Source organism: Anolis carolinensis, chromosome 3 (genome assembly GCF_035594765.1).
Source record: "Anolis carolinensis isolate JA03-04 chromosome 3, rAnoCar3.1.pri, whole genome shotgun sequence".
In the NCBI taxonomy this organism is placed as follows: Eukaryota; Metazoa; Chordata; class Lepidosauria; order Squamata; family Dactyloidae; genus Anolis; species Anolis carolinensis.
Window position 1 is genome coordinate 208,514,788 of NC_085843.1, and position 21,598 is coordinate 208,536,385.

The window sequence follows — 21,598 nt, forward strand, 5'->3', positions numbered from 1 at the left end:
AGAATATGGTCACATCAGAAGACAGGGCACACTAGAAAAGGCAATAATGCCTAGGAAGGTAGAAGGCAGTAGAAAAGGAGGAAGATCAAATTCCAGATGGCTCTGGAATATCTGGTGGCCCTAAGTTTACAAGATCTGAGGATAGAATGACTTGGAACTTGTTCATTCATTGACTTTATGGCAATCTAACAACTATGAATTATTTGGTTGGCTCAGTAGATGGATACTTGGAACTTTTGGGGAAAATGCATGTGTGTCTAATTTAAGTTGTATTTTGTGTGTGTGCATGTGCACACACACATACATAACACACACAGTCAGTTCTCCATATCCATGTCTTCTTATCAGATTTTACCATCCATAACATTAAAATATTACTTAAAAATTCTCAAAAACAAACTTTGATTTTGCTATTTTATATCGGGAACACCATTTTACTATACCAATGTATATAATGGGACTTCAGAATACATAGAATTTGAAATCCGTGGGTGGGCCTGGAACTCAACCCTGGTGGATACTAAGAATCCCCTCTGTGTGTGTAGACTCAATTTCAACTGTATTTGCAAGATTGAATTATATTTGGCCATGTAACTCCCAGAGAGAGGTTACACTTACACAACCTTCTTCAACTGGGCAGCTTAAGCCAATATGTTAATATCCTCTAGATCAGGGGTCCCCAAACTAAGGCCCGGGGGCCGGATGCGGCTCATCGAAGCCATTTATCCGGCCCCCACAGCACAAGGGCAGAAGGGGGGTGGGCTAAATGACCCAAGGGGTCTCTTCTTCTCTTACAACCATCATCATCATCATCATTATTAACATTGAGGCTGGGTGGCCATCTTTCAGGGGTGCTTTGCTTGTGCTTTTGGTGCACAAAGGCAGGAGGGGATTGGACTCAATGGCCCAAATGGTCTCTTCCAGCCCTATTATTATTATTATTATTATTATTATTATTATTATTATTATTATTGCTATTAACATTGAGGCTGGGTGGCCATCTGTCAGGGGTGCTTTGAATGTGCTTTCGTTGCACAAAGACAGAAGGGGATTGGATTCGATGGCCCAAAGGGTCTCTTCCAACCCTCTTTTATTATTATTATTATTATTATTATTATTAACATTGAGGCTGGGAGGCCATCTGTCAGGGGTGCTTTGCTTGTGCTTTTGGTGCACAAAGGCAAAAGGGGGTCGGGCTAAATGGCCCAAAGGGTCTCTTCCAACGCTCTTTTTGTTGTTGTTGTTGTTATTATTATTGTTTAGTGGCCAACTATAGTCCGGCCCTCCAACGGTCCGAAGGATCGTGAACTGGCCCCCTGTTTAAAAAGATTGGGGACCCCTGCTCTAGATTGTATGGTTCTTTTGTATAGTGTTTCAATGGTTTAATCCATATTTACATGCTATTGATTTTAGTTAATGTTATATGTATGTATATTGACAGCATTGGATTTTGCCATGTTGTACACCGCTCCGAGTCCCCCTCGGGGTGAGAGAGCAGAATAGAAATGCAGTAAATAAATAAAATAAATGTTTCAAAAGGACTCTTAGATTTTGGGCAAGGAGGCAACCAAACCCTTCAAAACCCACATCCAGAAACTTACCTCTGGTCTAACATCGTAGTTCCGGCTTTTCACAAGACCAGAAATTACTTTCACCACACCAAGGGATGCAAAGCCTAGCTTATCCTGCTTGAAGAGGGTCTTTACCGCATCACTGCACATTTCAGAAACCTAGGAAATGTCAAAGCCACAATATAAGTTTTTGGTCTGAAAGTCAAACCTTTCAGTGAAATGGCTGTCACAAATACCTTTTGAACCTTAAAAATGTTCTTTAATCCGTTTTCAGTGGGAAATTGTTATCAGGCACTTTCAGAAAAAGGAGACACACAGACCCAGTACTGGTTTTATAACAGCTATATTGATTACACAAGCAAAGGGAAACATCACAATTACTCAGCATTCACCCACATACATTCAACACATTCATACTCACCGTCCTTCATTCAGTCCATCTTGGAGGCAGGCAGGTGGACAGGGTACATTCCTCACAGATTTGCTACACTTTTCCAGGAGGAAAAGGGTCTTCTTATGTAGAACCTTTTTGCTGTTGGTTTTTTTTAAAATTGTTCGACAACCTATCATTCAGTTAAGACTAGTTGAAGCTCCATCAATTCCAGAATAGATGTTGTTTTTCTTAACGTAAGGAGCCAGTGTTTCTGACTTTCTTAACTAAAAGGATTATTGTCTCTGACCATGTAAACATATGTTTACACCAAAAGGTCAGTTACGTCAGTTCAGCAGTTTAGCAGTTTTTCTTCATTCACACTTTTCATAACAAGGTTAATTCAATCTTCATTTCCTTTGTTTCTCTATAATACAGTTTTCCAGGTTCCAAATTTCTTAGGATGGTGTCTTCAGCCTTGGCAAGCTTCAACAGGCCTTTAGCCAGACCCCAATCATACAATTTAATTCAATCCACTCATCACGGTCACAGCTGTTCTCACCAAAGCCAATAAGAGACACCTACCTGCTTTGAAGGATCATTCATAAGTGGAACAATCAGAACAATAATGTTGTTGTGGAAGTTGAAGTGAGGCAAGGCTACGAGTAGCTCACAGAGGCACTTCACAGCAATCTCTGCCAGGCCTTTGTATGCCTTTAGTGGTACAACATTACTTTTCTTCAGTTTCCTTTGTTTCCAGTCTAAATAAAACGTTATGCAAAGCATCAGTTTTTCCTCTTGCAAAATTTTCTAGTTACTAATGATTTTTGTACAACTTTCTGTCATAATAATACATCAAAGGGCTTCCTATTAAGCGAGACAGACATAGTTATATCCTTTAAGTAACTTAATAGAGTGAAACAATTTAGCCACATCAGTACGAGTTCTGAAATGATAAATTTTGGGTGTGGTAACAAAAGATAAACCCTTGTTGATAATAAATCTATCTTGAGGGGACAATATCCTATTTGATAGATTAGCTATTAGGTCTTCTGTTTTTGGTTGGAAACCCTCTGAAGAGTTAATCTATCAGATAGGACATTGTCCCCTCAAGAAAGATCCCTTATCAACAAGGGTTTATCTTTTGTTCCCACACCCAAAATTGAACCTTTCAGGACTCGTACTGAACTGACTAAATTGTTTCACTCTATTAGGTTGCGTTATCATTTCGGCCATTCATTGAGTACAGACACAACCACTTTTAAAACTCATAGTACCTTTATATCTTTTAAGTACTCACTGGATTATATCTAAAGCACCATTTTATACTTACTATTCCCAGAAATCCCCCTAGAGCAGTGATTCCCAAATTCTGGTCCTCCAGGTGTTTTGGATATTAGTTCCCAGAATCTTTGATCATTGACCAAACTGGTTGAGGCTGCTGGGAGCTGAACCCCAGAATGCATGGAGGACCAGAGTTTGAGGATCACTACCCTAGATTCTCCTGAAACTTCCCTCCTGCAGTGGAAGGATCTACTTGAAGCAACTGAACTATGGTATGGAGAGAGTGAGTAGAATGAGAGAGAAAAGGAGAATCCCTAAATATTGGATGGATGCTCCATCAGAAGGTGCTTTGCCTTCTATCAGGATGACAGTAGAGGATGCAATCCACAGGCTTTCATTCCTAACTCCCCACTTGTAATAATGGCCAAATTCAACATTCCAGGGATGCAACATGGCCCAGCTTTTCTTCTTATGCAATCTTCATTGTAACTTGAAAATTAAATCCGGATTTTCCAACCTTCTGGGGCAGCTTTTTGGTTGCAGTGGGGACAGAAGATCATACCCTTCTGAGGCCCCTTCTACACTACTATACAGCCCAGATTATCAAATCAGATAATCCATATTATCTGCTTTGAACTGGATTATATGAATCTATACTGCCAGCAGTGTAGAAGGGGACTGAGTCTGCTGAAAAAGCATCCCTCTGAATCCTGAGCAAGATTTCATTCTGTCATATGAAGAAAAACTTACTGTTATTTCTTCTAGATTTTATTAGTGTTCAAAAACTAGGCTCAAATACTAGCAGTTTTCTTTATTGAATCACATTCCAGGACACGTAAGGTAGTACATGGGCCTCCAGAAATCTCAGGTTAAATATATGTGAAAGCAATTCATGTTTAGAACAAATCTGTGCTAGGTAGTTAGGAAAGGATTAGTTGTACTCCCTAATAACTTCTGAAGAAATTTGGTTGCCATTCTTGTAATTTCTACTCATTAACTGACTCCAGTAGTTTACTTTAATAATACTCTAAAAGAACTGAAAACACAGAGACAGAAGTGATACAAAATCCAACATCCTGCCCTGGTAAACATGCATAATATGAAATTCTATGTTGATTGTTCATTAGCATTAATGAGGCTCATGATACCTTTCACAGTCTGCTCCAGGTTTTCTAAGAAAAACTTGTACTGGCTCACAAGGCCTTCCTCAAATTCTCTTAACTTCTGAGTTTCTTTCTTAACCTGTTGGCAGGCAAAGAGATACTGGATAAAATACACTGTCTGATATTGGGAAACATTTTAAAGCCCAGAAGATGAACTCTAAGCAATACATTCTTACAGTAAAATCTAATTGTACAAATTCAAAGGCAAATCATCCAGGAGGCATTTTTTTCAATCAGCTGCAGATATCCCCAAAACACACGTACCTTTATTTTCAATATAACCCTGAAATATATACTAATAAAGGGTCCCAACTGTTTACAATGTGGAAAGCTATTATCAGGAGAATACAGCTAGATCTTCTCAATTTAGACGAGAGATAAGGGACAGAACAATGCTTTATAAGTAAGTGCCTAGTATATTTTTCTTCTAGGCACTTTGGAAACTATAGCTCAGGGATGTGCCTCAGTCAAAAGAGAGTGCAGCCTCACCTTGGTGTTTCTTTCTCGCTCAGTTAAGGGCCTGATTTTGTAAGATGGAGTAATATCTTTGAATAGCTCCATAAGAGAAATCATCACTAGTTTTCGCACCGTCACAGCCACATTGGGATCTTGTTCCATTAGCATTGCACGCAATTCTTTCAACTTCTTCATCTGATTTAAGAGAACCAAACCATGAACATCATACTGGTAAATACAGGTCAATTTTAAGTGCAATTATATTATTATTGTAAGTAAGGCGCAAAACCAATCTCATGTCCTTTTATCTGCTGGGCCACTGTATTTGACTTAATGGGATTGAGCTGTACGTACCTGGAAGTTAGACATGCCCTAAATGGCATTGCTGTGGTACAATTGGTCCTCCATATCCACAGATTTAACCATCTAACCAAAAAGGTTTGATTTCTATAGCTACATATATACGAGGGTGGGTCAAAAAGTTTAGCCTCCCATGTCATAAAAACATTATGAATGAACATATAACAGAAATTACTACATATCATAGCCTGAACTATATCCTCTATTACCGTTCAACGTAGTCTCCATCAATTTGTACACCATTTTTGCCATGGTTGAACCTAGGCATCAAAACCATTTTGGAAAAAAATCAAGGTTTTCCTTTGTGACCAATGATTTTAAAGCTGTTTTAACATCATCCAAATCATTTTATCTAAAACCACGTAGGTTGTCTTTTTGGATATCTGAAAGACAACGTACATGGTTTTAGATTCAATGACTCCAATGACATTAAAATAGCTTTAAAATATGGGTCACAATATATAACCCTGAATTTTTCCAAAATGGTTTTGATGCTTGGGTTAAACCATGGAGCAAATGTGTACAAATTGATGGCGACTATGTTGAACGGTAGTTTTGCATAGAGGATAGCAGGCTATGATTTGTAGCAACTTCTACTGCTATATGTTACTTCATAACTTTTCTATGAAATAGGAGGCAAAACCTTCTGATCCACCTCATACTTACTTATACACCTGGGGTCACATAAAAATTTCATGGGCAAAATGAGGGAGCAAGTTGAAATAGTTTAAGACGTTCTGTTCTAGATCAAACACCTCCAGTGCAAGGGTCTTCAGAGGTTTTGGCCTGTAATTCCCATACCTGAAAACTATTCACTCCAGCTAGGACTGATAACTTAAAACCTAGGTTGAAACCATGGTTCTAAGTCACAGCTCCAAGTATTTCAGTATCACTGTGCCATTATGTAAACCGGCTTTCAAAAACAACAACCTTACAACTAATGGTGGCATGCCTGAATTCTGTCCATCTTCTAAACCAGGAAGCATGGTAAAACTGTGCATTTATAGGCACAGCTTACTTTCCAATTACAAGAAAACCTCTAGTACTCTTATCCTGGAATTTTTACTTGCCTAGGGCATTGAAGGCATAGCAGGTTTTTCCCCTAATTGCATAATGTGCTGTTGGATACTGACCAATGTTCAAATTTCAAAACACATTTTTCATCAACTTCTGTGATTTTTCATTTGAAATTAATTTTGATAATTTTATGTATCTGAGAAGATTTCACATTTTTCATAAATTACAGTTGTACAACAAATAATCGGAGGAAGGGGAAGGCTTATTCTAATTGAGTAACTAAAATGCCTATAATAAAGTCGAATTATCAGAGAGCCAAGAGTAAATAAATTAGCAAACAAACTCAATGCAATTCAGACTCTTTTTGATTATAAAAGTCTTTAAACAGAAAATTTTGAATAATAAAATTTTACATAATGAATTACACTATGTAAAATGATTATTGTTCCTGGGTTATGTTATTTTCTAATTGGTTCTATCACAAAAACATGGAAAAGGTTTATTAAATTGCAAAAACTTTGGGGTTTTTTGCAGGACAACATGCAGCACATTTTGCTTTAGTTTTTCAATGAATATCTCAGAGAGTCTCAACCAATTCAACCTAGTCTGTGGCAGCCACAAAAATGAAGTTTCTGGAATAGAACAACTACTTTCAAAGTAAATACTGCACAATTAAACAGGAAATAACACTTTCAAACCAGGAACAGAATTGATTTCTGCAATATGATATTATTTTCTACTTTAGACTCTTTTGACACACTCATTTTTAACTGCCAAATTTCAAAGCAATCATGTTACTTACATTACTTTCTGGATCAGACAGGACAGCAGATGCTAAAGCAGCAATGTGCACCTTCTTCTCTTGTAGCTTCTTTTTTCTATAAACTAACAGCTCTTCAGCAGAGAGAACTGGTAAAGGTTCGGCATGAGCTGTTGGTGAGGGCAAACAGTTGAACGTCTAGATAATATACAGGCTGGATGGTTATCTGTTGGGAATATTTTGATTGGGTCTTCTTATGGGGAAGGAGGTTGAACTGGATGGCCCTTGCAGTCTCTTCCAGTTAAATGAGTCTATGCTCAGTAGTACGTTCTTTCACACAACTACAGATAAACGTAGCATGTGAAAAAGCAGGCAAGGTTTCATTAGTATCCCCATTCAGCCTTTTGCCAACCTGCTCCTTTCATCTAGTAATCTACCCTATTTCTTCAATTCTAAGACACGCTTTGTTTCCCATATAAACAACTTTAAAAATGGGATGCTTTTCTTACATAGAAATAAAGCTTTTTTCCTGTTGGTGGTGCTAAAATTAGTACGTCTTACAAATGACAGTATCTTAGAATAGAAGAAAAAATAAATGGGAAAGAGACTTGGAAATCAGTATTACAGAGCAGGAATGGTTATAAAATTAAGAACAAAGAATTATTTATTTATTTTATTTACTATTTATATATTTACTATATTTATATCCCGCTCTTCTCACCCTGAAGGGGACTCATATAAAAATATGTCTGTGAGAATTATAGAGAATTGTTGCAAAACAATTTGGAGATAGTACATGACTCCAATAACATTAAGTTATTATAATATAAACAAACTACAAAATTGTTGAAGGTGCAATAAGGAAACTGGAAATTATATATATTTATGGTGGGAATGTGATAAAAATAAAAAAATGAGGAAAAAGTATTTGTTGAAAGTAATGACATACTATAGATTAATCTGCAAAAAAATCCAAATCAACATACATAAGCATTGTGGAGGTCAATATAAGAATTATTAATACATATTAAGGATGAATAAATGTCCCATGGGTGGTGGATACATGTAGGAATTACATGTATAAAAATATGTTAATAAAAAATAATAGAAGTACGGTAATATTTGGGGGACTGGTTAGGTTTTGTTTGATTGGTTCAACTGTATTTAGCAGAGTTTTTAAAATACCACTTCAAGTTTTGGCTTTACTCTAAGAACAGCCTGGATCAATTTTCATTTCAGATTTAGCTTGACTTCCTGAATGCAACATCTGGGAGTAGTCAAAGAGAATCCATTCATTTCCTTGGCAGAATAATACTTTTTAAAATCCTTCTGTGTCCAAGTACTTCCACAGGGACCCCAAGCCACAAAGTGTTCTCTGGACCACTTAAGAAATTTACATAACAGGGCTCCAAGAAAAATGTTATTTGAATAAATCAAGAGTCCAAATGGTTGCTTTCAAATAGCTACCTTGTGCCGTTTCCATTTCTTCAGCAGCACCTCCCACTCCCTCTTCTTCATCATCTTCCATCCTGACAACTAAAAGGAAAAGCACACCCTTTTAAGATTCAAAAGTACAACTATTTCAGATCTTAAAGCATGTAAACCACAGAGGCTCACCTGGCTTTTCCATGGTCTGTGGAATAATTCCACGTTTGTCTTTAATGGGAAGCAGATGAATAACTTCTTTTTCAGGCTCAGTCTGCATGCGCCTTGGCATCTTCTCGTATCTCTCAATCACATTCTCATTCTTACGCTTCTTGGCATGAACAGGTTCACTACACCACAAATAAAGAAAACAAATGGATTCACTGAAATGAGAGCAACTACTTATTCAGAAAATATAACCACTATTTCTATGTAATGATGCTGCACTGAACTTTAATCCTTCCCAAGCAGAATTTTTTTTAGTCCTCCAGTCACACTACACAATAGATTTCACACAGAATTAGAGCCACAAGACAAGACATTTTATGACATTGCCAAATAATCAGTTGTAAAACAATATTCCTGAGTTCTGCCGTCTCCTACATAGTGTATTTTGATAAAATGGTAGCATTTGAAAACTACAGAAACCCTGCTGGTTACCATTTTGTTCCCAAAACACTGGTGCCTGATAGTTATACCTGCAAATATACCATACCATATCAGTTTGGGTTTTCTGAGTGTTTTCTGTGTTTTTATAGCCTGTAAGACTGTATGTTCTTATCAAAGTAATCATTTTGGCTGGTTTTGATGTAATTTTTGTGTTTTGGCACTGAATGTTTGCCATATACAGTATGTTGGAAACTGCCCTGAGTCCCTTTGGGGAGATTATTATTACTAAAGTACTTACCTAACTTACCATTATTCACTGAGCTTTACACCTTGTCTACACTTGTCAATGAATTGAATGCATGCTTCAAAAAGCAACAGCAGTTGAAAGACGTTTAAAAAGAAGGCCATGTTTTTCAAATATAGCAAACACTTACTCAGAAGATATATCTCTAGTTATAAAAGATGCCTTTTGAGACAGTTCCTCCATTAATTTCAGATCATCTTCATCCATCATATCAAGAGGGAGGGCGTCCTCTTCTTCTTCCTCTTGCTTTTGTGCTGCAAAAATGCAAAAAAAAAATCAGAGGCACTGAGGTATATGTATACACAATACTATAAAAAGCAAATGAACTGTTCTTTTACTTCTCCTTTTGTATACCAATTAATTCAAGAGCGTATCTTTAAACCTGTAAACTATAACAATATGTAACACATTTTTTTATTCCTGGGTTATGAATGTAATTTCCTAATTGGTTCTATCATAAAAGCATGGGAAAAGTTTATTTTACTTCAAAAACTGTTTTTGCAGGATATCCTGCAGCACATTTTGCTATAGTTTTTCAATTAATATTTCACTGACTCTCAACCAATTCTACATATGTAATTTGTGGCAGCCACAAAAATAAAGTTTCTGGAGTATAACAACTATTTTCAAAGTAGATACAGCACAATTAAACAGGAAACACTTTCAGACCAGGAACAGAAAGTTTTTAAATTTTGTTACATAGTGTAATATATGCAAAACTCTATTTTGTATTCACAGCTTTATATAACTCAGAATGAAAAGCATTTGATGCGACTTGATAATTTTCTAAACTCAGCCCATCTCCAGAGTTCAAGTTTAAACAAATCTTGATTTCCAATTCTGGCTATCTGGATTAGTACAAGCTACACTCTGGGAGTCTGAACAGCACTAAAGGCTATTGTTTACTCCAGACCAGGATCAGAAGGAGAAAATGGCAAGGATCATGTCTTCCATGCTCATTCATTAATGCCTTACCATAATTTAGTGTTATGTCTGGACTATCTATTTGTCTTTTAAAGAAAAAGGAGGCATAATGTTCAAATCATAAAATTATTGCCTCTGACAATCCTTGTACCCATGGTATACTATGTAGATCTTACCTGGATGTTTTTTCTTATCTTCCAAAGGCAGTGGTTTCCTGGATACAGCATCTTTGACAGCTTGTCTGAGTTTCCTCTGTTCCTTTCTGTATTTCTTAGCAGTGCTCTGCTGCTTCAACTGCTTGTTTTTTAATTTGTTGTCAAGTTTTATTTTGCTTGTTTTCAGCAACTTGCGGAAGCTTGGAACACGTTTGGTATTTTTTCTCTGAAGACAGTAAGGGCTAAGTTAGTTGGCCTTTCACATCTACTGCATTAGTGTGTTTTACGTCAACATTACTGATGTCAAGAAGCACAATAAATAATTATGAATGAAAAGATTGTTGAAACATTTAGGAATTCAATAGTAAGCAATATTAAGTGAGTGTCACAGAAGACAGTGATAAGGCTAGATGAAAAGTACAATTTTATTAAACCAAATTTTAAATTAGACAGCCCATAAATGTGAATGAAGATAAACCATTCCTGAAATACATTTATGCCACCATGCCCCTTCCCTTATGTTCCTCTTTCAAGGTTGTCAGAGTCAAAACTCGAAAAGACACTTCTCACTTTCATGGATGTATAGAAATTGAAATTTCAGTAGATGTCACTTGCTACCTGGTTGCATGAGAAACCACACTGACTAAAGGTTCTCAACCTGTGGGTCCCCAGGTGTTTTGGCCTACAACTCTCAGAAATCCCAACCAGTTTACTAGCTGTTAGGATTTCTGGGAGTTGTAGGCCAAAACATCTGGGGATGTACAGGTTGAAAACTACTGTCTTAAAGACAATGGAATAAGGTTCAGACTAAAAACTGGAGATGGCTTCTCCATCTTTCATGCTCTCCAACTCCCCAAATGTCTAATTTCTATTCCCCTGCCCTCACTTTCTCTCTTTACCTTTGGCTCACACCAGTTGCTGCAAACTGACTGGAGAGGAGACAGAAGAATCTTGCCATTACCTATTGCTGCTGTTGTGTGCCTTTGTTTCTGACTTATGATGAACCATGTTGTTTTCTGAGGCTGAGAAAGTGTGACTTGCTCAAGGACACCCAGTGAGTTCAAGCAGGCTTTTAAAGAAGGTTTTTATGATCATTGTGTGATTGTATATGCTTTTAATGTTGTTTAATACTGTTTTAATATTTGTATATTTGTATATTTTAAGTTGTATTGCAATGCTTTTAGTTGAAAGCTGCTTAAATATAATAATAGTATGTCCCAGATGTCTATATGGTGCAGCCAGAGTAGTTAAAGTGAAACGAACGTTCTATAATTTGTAGTGTGAAAGAGGCCTCAGTAAAACTGAACACAATACACCTTTATGTGATCAAACCATTACAGTACGCTGGCTCAGTAGCGTGTGACGAAACCTTTTTTTTGTGTCAGGAGCAACTTAAGAAACTACAAGTCGCTTTTGATGTGAGAGAATTGGCCGTTGGCAAGGACGCTGCCCAGAGGACACCCAGATTTTTTGATGTTTTACCATCCTTGTGGGAAGCTTCTCTTATGTCCCGCATGGGGAGCTGGAGCTGACAGGGGGAGCTCATCCATGCTCTCCCCAGATTTGAACTGGCAACCTTCTGGTCAGCTACCCAACCTTCAAGTAGGCAGTCCTGCAAGCACAAGGGTTTAACCAAATGTGTCACTGGGGGCTCTGCTTGTGACCAAACTGTATAGCCAAGAGTATACATGACTCCTATATTTTAATGCTTTTTAGCTATCAGATTTTATCATGTTGGTAAGTGTGTGTGAAGAGTTACATTATGTATATTTAAGATTCTACTTTTTGGTTATTTTTTGTCTGTTATAGGTTATACTGAAGTTGTATTTATTGTTTTTGATTTATTGTTTGTTTTTTGGCACTGAATGTTTGCCACCTTTGTAGGAAACCACCCTGTGTACCTTCGGGGAGATAGGGTGGGTTACAAATAAGGTTATTAAAATATATTATTATTATTATGCTGTTGTGAAGTGGAACAACTGTTTTATCATTTGTAATATGAAGGGAGGTTAAAGTCAAACTGAATACCTCATGGCGCTTTGAGTCCCCTTTGGGAAGGATAAAGTGGGGTATAAATAAATATAATAATACAGTAGAACCCCGGTAGTCCGAGTTAAACGGGCAGACCTCAGCTCGGTCAACCCGGATCACTCGGATTACTAGGCTTCCTCTCTGTTCAGATGTGGTTTGGATCCAGAGGAGCTGCAAGCTCCTTTGAATCCAGGCTGCGTCCGAACAGAGGGGAGGCCTCTCCGTTCAGACGCAGTTTGGATCCAGAGGAGCTTGCCGCTTCTCTGGGTCTAAGCACCCACCGAACGGAGAGGAAACTTCTTCGGCGGGCGTTTGGGCCAGCCATTGAGCAGGTGAAGGGGGAGGGCCACAAAAGCCCTCCCCGTTCACCCGCCCGCCCGTGCCTTGGCTCTGTCATGCTGGGGGCCGGCAGCACCGGCGCCCGGCGTGGCGAAGGAGCCGGCCGTGCGTGTTGCTAGGTTGATAGCAAGCTACCTAACAACACGCATGGGGCGCTCGCCCCTTGGGAAGTGCCCCCTGCGTGTTGCTAGGTAGATAGCAAGCTACCTAGCAACATGCAGGGGGCACCTCCCAAGGGGCGAGTGCCCCGTGCGTATCGGTAGTTGGTAGCTTGCTACCTACCTAGCAACATGCACGCCAGCGAGCGGGTGAATGGGGAGGGCCTTTGCGGCCCTCCCCGTTCACCCGCTCGGACTGCATTGGAGGCTCAGACGAGCAGGGTTTTACTGTAGTAATAATAACCTGAAACACTTCTCAGTAGGCTCAGGCAAAAGGAAACTGCTGCAGTTTGTCACTGTTTGTATATTATTCCTCAGGGCCCTTCCACGCAGCCATATAACCCTGAATATGAAGGCAGAAAATCCCACAATATCTGCTTTGGACTGGGTTATCTGACTCCACACTGCCATATATGTTCCAGTTCAAAGCAGAAAATGTGGGATTTTATTCAGCTGTGAAGAAGGGGCCTCAGTCATACCTTTTGGCCACTTTGATCACAGTGGGGCTTCTAGGCCTCAATGAGGGTGTGCCTACACTGTAGATTTCATGCACTTTGACTTAGTGCTTTGACATCCTGGGAGTTGCAGTCTTCTCTGCCAAAAAAGGCTGGCGCCTCTCGAAACTAAAACTCCCAGGGTGCCATAGCACTGGGTCTTGGTAGTCAAAGTGTTGTCAAACTGCAGAGAATTCAGTATGGCTGTGTGACAACTGAAACTCCTTTTACAAAGCTATGAAAGGTGCCAAAACCCCTCCATTTGACATGCTGGCAGCTTAACACTTGTGGCCTTTAAGAGCCTCCTCAATGAGACTCTGGCCCATATTCTCGGTTTCTCCCTCTCAGTCCAAGCAAGAAGCCAACACGCGAGGCTCATTACAATCAGCTAAGCCTCCATCCCCTCATAATCCAACCAGCCCTGCATTTAGACGCTCCCTCTCACCGGCTTCATGGCGAAAATCTAGGCTCCTTCCTCAGCGACACGCTTCAGACACACCAGGCGGAAGTAGCTCTTCGGCGACAGAGCGGCCGGAAACGAAAGCAGGCCCTTACGTTGCGCCACAGCGGCCCCTTTCGGCAAGCGTGAGAAAGGCAGCCGACGCCTATTGAGTTGCAGAGGGCGCTCTGCAGAACTCTCCGCATGGAACGGATGGCTCTTTCTGCGCATGCTCCCTTCGCCGTGGGAGGGCACTTGTTGGAATTTCAGGGCCTAAGGGCCCTTCTACACAGCCCTAGATCTCAGAATATCAAGGCAGAAAATCCCACAATATCTTTGAACTGGGCTTTTGAGTCCACACTGTCATATAATCCGGTTCCATGTGGATTTTATACAGTTGTGTGGAAGGAGCCTTAAGAGTGCATCTGAATTAATGCAGTTTGAACCAACTTGCCATAGCTGTTCTTGCTGGATCTGGCAGTCCAATAACTGATTCTGTACTAGCATGGCAGTAGGATGCCTTACTCTTTAGCAGTATAGCTAGAGGGCCCTTCCACACAGCTGAACAAAACCCCACATTTCTGCTTTGAATTGGAATATATGGCAGTGTGGAGTCATAACCCAGTTCAAAGCAGATATTGTGGGATTTTCTGCTTCGATATCTTGGGATATAGGGCTGTGTGGAAGGGCCCTAAATGTCTCTTAACTGGAAATCCAAAATGCTCCAAAAATCCCATATTGTGTGGCTGAGATAGTGTTTCCTTTGCCCTCCAATGGGTCGGTTCACATTAACTTTGCTGAAGTTGTTCAAATCCAAGGGCGGGGTGAGCTACCGCCATTAACCCCAGCTTTGGCCAACCTAGCAGTTCGAAAACATGCAAATATTCGTAGATCAATAGGTACCACTCTGTCGAGAAGGTAACAGCGCTCCATGGAGTCATGCCAGCCTCCAAGGTGTCTACAGACAACACTGGCTCGTTGGCTTAGAAATGGAGATGAGCATCAACCCCAGAGTCGGACACGACTAGACTTAAAGTCAGGAGAAAACCTTTACCTAATAAAAAATAATAAACTTTATTTGTATCTCGCCCTGGGCTTTTCTACACAGCTATATAACCCAGAATATCAAGGCAGAATAACCCACAATATCTGCATTGAACTGGAATATCTGAGTCCACACAGTCATATATCCCAATTCAAAGCACATAATGTGGGATTTTATTCAGCTGTGTGGAAGGGGCCCCTATCTCCCCAATGGGGATTTAGGGCAGTTGCATACAGTGGCAAATATTCACTGCCATAAAGTGCAACCAACAAACAAATAAAACTACCATAAATTAAATAATGGCATAATAAACATCAACATCAAACAATAATAAAGCATTGCAATAAATTAATGTAACTACTCTTAGGTCCCCTCTATACTGCCATATAATCCACATTATCAAAGCAGATAATCCATATTATCTGCTTTGAACTGGCAGAAATTGGCAGAAATGTTGGACTCTTCCGGAGACATTTTAATTTGCATGACTTTGCATTAGATATCCAAAAACTAAACATTTCTAACTTTGCGTGGTCTTGCATTTAGAATGCTTTTTCTTGCAATATGTGTGGACACTGCTGAGATACTATATTCATCCCAGCATCTACCAATCCCCAGGGGTGCCAGTTAACTGAGAGCCTACTAGATGTTTAAACAGATTAAACATTGCACTTTAGACTCCATACACTTCATCTTTAGCCTTTAGGTTCATGCCAGAACACTACCTTAAGTAACTAAATAAAAAACAGTATTTGTGGTTTCCCTGGCCTTGCCCCATTTTACATGCAGTGGTCCAAGTTCTAGTTTTCTGCCATAAACAATCCTTTAGGTATTTCCCTCTGTTTGAGAATATAGCTTGGCACAGATATAGGGATCATATGGACTGTAGAATTAATGCAGTTTGACATCACTTGAACTGCCGTGTGTCACTGCTATGGAATCATGAGAGATGTAGTTTGTGGAGGCACCAAAACTTTGGCAAAGCCCCATAATATGGATATTGTTACCTCAAGATTCCAAAGCATTAAGCTATGGCAGTTCCAAGTGGTATAAAGCTGCATTAATTCTGTATGTAGATGTTCTGTAAGTCTAAATGGAGTTGTTATTGGCTGAAGAGAAGTAACTATCTGGAGTTATAATCAAGAATAATCTTTGATATTCATGACTCAGAGCCTCTGCCTCCGTTTTAGAGAATTCACAAGTGACCCTTAACAATTATAGAAGACCATGCAGCAATCCTAAGTATTTGATGGCAAAAAATGAAAAGATGACAGTACTCTTTCTGCTTACAAGTTTTATTTACATAGGAATTGTTACTAGTGGTCGTGGATGAAGGCTAAATCCCTTCTATTTACAATGTATATACACGTTTATACTTGGAAAGTAAGAAAACTGTACAAGAGAACCCAAAACAGAGGACATACACTGGAACCAAGTAAGTAAATACATATGGAAAAAACAGACACATTTAACTTCAAATTGTATGTTGTAAGTAATATTAAAGTATAGTTTTAAATCTGATAGTAACATAAGTATTACAATGTACGGCAAGCCAAATCTTTCAAACAGGTTCTGCAACTTCTTTTAACACATTACATGACTGAAACAGTTTCAGCCTCTTCCTTTTTATCTTAATGCAATGATGATGGTCAACTTCATTTGCACAAATAGGGACCAGATACAAAAAACCATAATGCAAATTTATTTACATTAATACTATCAAAATGGACTTAGAAAGAACAAGCATTAGCTGTTCAGAGAGTTTAGGAGGTATCCTCTTTAATCTCCCTTCAGTCCAAAAGCCATTTTAAAATGTCTTGGAGTGTAAAAGGAAGCTGGCAAACTTCCATGTGTTGCCTTTACAGTATGATGCTGATAATAACAGATAATGAATTGATGGTATGCATTTGCAGGTATCCATTATTGTAGACGCCGTGGTTCAAAACTACTCAGCTTTGAATTTAAGTGAAAAAAGCTTTTTCCTATACAGGGACTAAACGTTCAATATTAACATTGCTTAAAATGTGCAAAAGGACTTGCCACTAGCTTATTAATTATACTAGTGTTTATAATCAAGTATAAGTCACTTTGATTTTTTTTAAAAATCATTTGATTTTCATGGAGTATAAATCCAAATTTTCCTGTAACCAAGCTGCCCACCGAGTACTTAAAAAAAGTTCTGGAAAACCATAATTTGTATATACAAGCACACTACCTAAAGAGTTTGCTTGACTACTGGCACCTTTAGACGTTTGCCAATGACTTGGGTGCAGCTTCATCCGTTCTGGATCAGATACATTCACTTAGCTGAAGACTGACACTGCAGTTTAAAAGGAGCTTAGTAAGACAAGACATAAAACCTCCTATGATCTGGCAAGGATGTCTACCAAAACATAACAAAGCAGAAACTTATTTGGTCCTAAGGATTTCACTGGTTCATTTTGGAGGTATTTGTACCAAAAACTGTTTGGTTCAGGTAGCAGTTTTTGGGCCTTCCTTTCAACACCAGCCCTCCTCCCAAAAGTGCTTCTGTGGTAATCATTAAAAAAAGATATCCCTCAAGATTTTAAGTACCAACAAAAGTTATTACAAATTTTATTGCATTCATCTTTAAATATTAAATATGCATTAGCCATTTTCTCAGGTTCACACGTTTATTGTTTCGCTTCCTGTGAAAAGGAACCTTCCACAAAAAGCGCTTTAATACTGGCAGCAGGGCGAAGTCGGTCAAATTCCACCACTGCATTCAGTCAAATACTGTCTCTTCCTTAACTCTCCTAAGCTGTTTCTCCTTAGTGGTTTTTCATTGAGAAGATGTCTACAATCCTTTGACAATCAAGTGGTTTTCTTAGTATTCCAATTAAACGTGAAGTTAACTTTTTAGTGCTGGACTATGGTTCTTGTCTCCTTCTTTACTATCCTTCATTAACGAGGCAAACACCTGAAAGGTTTTTTTAAAAAGGAGAAAGGTTAAAATGAATCCCAATGTAGACTTTCATTAACATTCAGTCCACCAATCACATTATTTATACACCCTTTTCCACAAATTTGTGCCTCAAGGAGGCTTACATATTAAAAGGAATAAAAATAAAAACAACTTAGAGCTTATAAAATGCAAAAGCTAGCATTAAACTATCAATTAATATAATTTAAAAGAAATAATTTGTCTGATATGATTTTACAATCCATAAAACAAAATAGTTTTGATGTTCTTTTCAGAAATACATTCCATTTTTTTCTAGAGGTCCGCAGTGAAATTAATGGGTAGATTCTGCGTCATGTTAATTCTGGCCCTTCCTGGATGGCTGAATTCAACCAGGAACTACTATTTCGCTCCCTGGCATTGAAGCACTAAGTTCTCTCCAATCTCCTGTCTTGTTTCACCGATCACTAAGTAATTGCTAAATGAGATAAACTAGGTTATAAGCATTTCTAAAGACAGTTGTAAATGGAGCTGGTGTCTTCTTATTAGGCAGATGAAACCCAGCTCCATTACAACTGCCTTTGGAAATGCAGCAAACATGCTAAATCACTGTCAAGCCATACTGTGTTTCCCTGAAAATAAGACAGTGTCTTATATTAATTTTTGCTCCCAAAAACACACTAGGTCTTATTTTCAGGGAATGTCTTATATTGCTCCCTCCTCCTCCACCAAGGAAGGTGCGTGCGGCGCAAAGGAGAAGAAGGGAAAGGTGTGCACCTTTCCCTCCTTCTCCTTCGTGCCACATGCTCGTTCCTTGGCGGAGAAGGAGAGAGCTGCTGTCGCTGCCAAGGAAGGAGGAGGGAAAGGAGTGCACCATTCCCTTCTCCTGCGCCTTCCGCCAAGGAAGCCACCGCCAGGGAGCCACCGCCAAGGAAGGAGAAGAAGGGAAAGGCGCACACCTTTCCTTCCTTCTCGCTGCATGTGCCTTCTTCAGGTCTGACTTTCGGGGGATGTCTTATATTTGGCAATTCACCAAAACCTCTACTAGGTCTTATTTTCAGAGGATGTCTTATTTTTGGGGAAATACAGTAGTAATGGATCAGGATGAGGGTTAACAAACTCATTCCAGTAACGAAGAATGTGCTACTGGAAATACTATGTAACAAAATTTGAAAAAAAAAATCTGTTTCTGGTTTGAAAGTGTTATTCCCTGTTTAACCGTGTGGTACTTACTTTGCTAAACTGTGTTGAATTGTTTGAGGTTCTATGAGATATTCATTGAAAAACTAGAGCAAAATGTGCTGCAGGATGTTCCACAAGTGTTTGCAGTTTAATAAGCTTTTCCTATGTTTTTATGACATAACCAATTAGGAAATGACATTTATAACCCAGGAACAAAAATCGTGTTACATAGTGAAATGGACACATCTGCTTGGATTGGGACATCTGCCTTCTACTACTGAACAAAATGTCTTCGCTGATCCACATTTTACACCAAAGGCTCACCGCTCCTTTCACTGCCTTAAGCTAGTGGTAAAATTATTTAACATGTTAATTCACATCCTAATGCTATGTATAATAACACTGAACATGGACACAAACCCATTTTACTTATGACAAAATTAAATGCATGCAATCAAATATACTAAAACTTACCTGAGCCCATTTTTTGTTACTATTCTGCATCTGTATGGATGTAATACACGTGAACAGCTTCTCTGGCGTGATATCCTCAGGCAGCTTTGTTAGAAACTGTGCTATATGAATGAAGTCCATCTGCAGGAGGATATCTTCATATAACCTAAGAATTCCTAACGCAGTTCTAAACAAAAATTCCTCTCCATCTCTACAAAAGACATCCCAGACTCGACAAGCCAGATCAAGGGGTAGTGATTTGCTGTACAAAGTGAAGATCCTGCATTTTGAAATAATAAGCAGAGGCATTAGAGAACAAATATTTTGGGCCTGGGAAGCAGACACAAGTGTGCATCCCATTCACACAAGCTATCTTGGTTTGATTTTAGCTGATTTCTCCTTTCCAATGCAATGGCCCCTCACTACATGTCAAGTTAAAACAAATGGATACAGAATCAACCCAAACAACTGGATTGACTTCTCCATGGGTCACAGTGCTGGGAATGTTCTGTGTTCCCTGCCATTTCGGGTGTTCAGAAAAACTATATTAAACCCCTATTAAAAATGGGTGCCACAACTCTGCCTCAAGCACCCAAAATGACAGGCATGCAACATACTTTGGGCTAACCTCACACTGTTGCTGAACACTGTTGCTCTTTCTCCATCTTACCTCTGCCTTTGCACTGGGTCCTAAAATTGAGGCATGTTGCTTTCCTTGCTCATCTCACCCCCACACCTCTTTTTTCAGGCCTCATTATTTTTATCAACTGTATTCCTTTCGCTATCAATATTTGTATAGATATAATTTAAGATCAGTAATGCAATTTATATTCATAGTAATCACAATCCCTCAAATGGAACTTTAGTTTTTCTTAAATATGTTCTCTCTATATATTTTTAAAAGGAGATGAATAGATATGTTTATTATATGCCCCTATGATTTCCCCTCAATGTATTCACAGGTCATAGCAAATCCATAATTTTGGTCTCCCAATCGACCCCTGACTTAAACATAAAGTTGATTTATACATGCATATATACAAATAAATACAAAATAGTGGCCTGGGACATTTTTTAAATAAAGGAGTAATAGTGTTTCTTAACCTATGATAAATGCAAGAACTTGTTTCTACTACCAGAACTAAGCTTTAAGTTAATCTACATCAAGGCGACTTAAACTCATGACTCCTTTCTATCCCAGAATTTTTTACGGGTATATAAAATAGGCATAAAATCAAACATTTATTGATAAATCAGCATCGGCAAGGCTTGCTAAACAGGCTGATTTTCCCCTTTTTACGGAATACAGTTGAAGCATCTCCTGCAAAGTCCATTGGAAACGCTGCACAACAGATTCATGTAATGTCTAAAACAGTCACTAGGTGTGTTCAGAAATCTTTTACTGTGGCCACATTTTTTGCAACCCCAACCTCATTTATTGTCAGGATCCACAGTTTAAGAAGCAGTATTCTTCACAAAAATTAACCACTCCTTCTCTCCCACCCACCTTGCTTCTACATCAGCAGGCTACTTTAGAAGGGTTAGGGAAGCATTCTACCAGTTACTGATAAATAATGGAGAATTAGAATCACTTATAGATCTATGTCTGTAAATCCTGATCTACTGCTGTAAATGGAAGCAAGTAGACCTTAAACTTACCAATCTATCAAGTAAATATCAGGTGTAAGATTATAGGATTTGAAGTGATGAAACAATTTGGGTAGGTTTTCTTCAAAAAATACTTCAAACGCTGCAAAGTATTTCAGCATCTATAAAAGGGAAAGAAAACATAAAAATAATTCAGGGGAAAAATGAAGTAATACAATTTTAATGCTTCCAGGAAATTGATGAACATATTTTGGTGCTTTAAGTAAAAATAGCTACATATTTCACAGGAATGGAAAAGCAAATCTTTGTTATAGCCCTATCTCACAAAGGTTATCTGTATCATATAGCAACAGATCTGGGTAGAATGAGGTGATATAGTCCATGTGTTTGTAAATTGCGCCTCTACAGTGTCCAGAGAATACTATTAATTTCAACACGCAACTTATCTTGCGATAATGACAGCAGCAAGATTTTTATGTATTGATGTCGTGAGTCTTCAAGTTGTTTTATGGCAGTCCTATGGTGAAC

General features: G+C 38.6%; 2 protein-coding genes across 4 annotated transcripts in view; both read right to left on the reverse strand.

Moving 5' to 3' along the window:
- Positions 1-13,977, reverse strand: part of noc3l (NOC3 like DNA replication regulator) — a 39,747-nt gene extending 25,770 nt beyond the window's left edge. For both annotated transcript variants that reach the window (XR_010004598.1, XM_003223781.4), the window contains exons 1-10: positions 13,866-13,977; positions 10,420-10,624; positions 9,450-9,573; positions 8,599-8,756; positions 8,449-8,517; positions 7,024-7,151; positions 4,878-5,039; positions 4,374-4,467; positions 2,527-2,702; positions 1,602-1,730 (exon numbers count right to left, since the gene is read on the reverse strand). Coding sequence is in view for 1 of the 2 variants with exons in the window: in XM_003223781.4 (XP_003223829.1) it covers positions 1,602-1,730; positions 2,527-2,702; positions 4,374-4,467; positions 4,878-5,039; positions 7,024-7,151; positions 8,449-8,517; positions 8,599-8,756; positions 9,450-9,573; positions 10,420-10,624; positions 13,866-13,874 (1,254 nt within the window). In the remaining variant the exon portion in view is untranslated. The remainder of the gene's footprint in view (positions 1-1,601; positions 1,731-2,526; positions 2,703-4,373; positions 4,468-4,877; positions 5,040-7,023; positions 7,152-8,448; positions 8,518-8,598; positions 8,757-9,449; positions 9,574-10,419; positions 10,625-13,865) is intronic.
- Positions 13,978-16,183: 2,206 nt separating this feature from the next.
- Positions 16,184-21,598, reverse strand: part of tbc1d12 (TBC1 domain family member 12) — a 63,386-nt gene continuing 57,971 nt past the window's right edge. For both annotated transcript variants that reach the window (XM_062976172.1, XM_016995331.2), the window contains 3 exons: positions 21,122-21,231; positions 19,484-19,742; positions 16,184-17,845 (listed from right to left, as the gene is read on the reverse strand). In XM_062976172.1, coding sequence (XP_062832242.1) covers positions 17,777-17,845; positions 19,484-19,742; positions 21,122-21,231 — 438 coding nt within the window. In that variant the 3' untranslated portion in view covers positions 16,184-17,776. The remainder of the gene's footprint in view (positions 17,846-19,483; positions 19,743-21,121; positions 21,232-21,598) is intronic.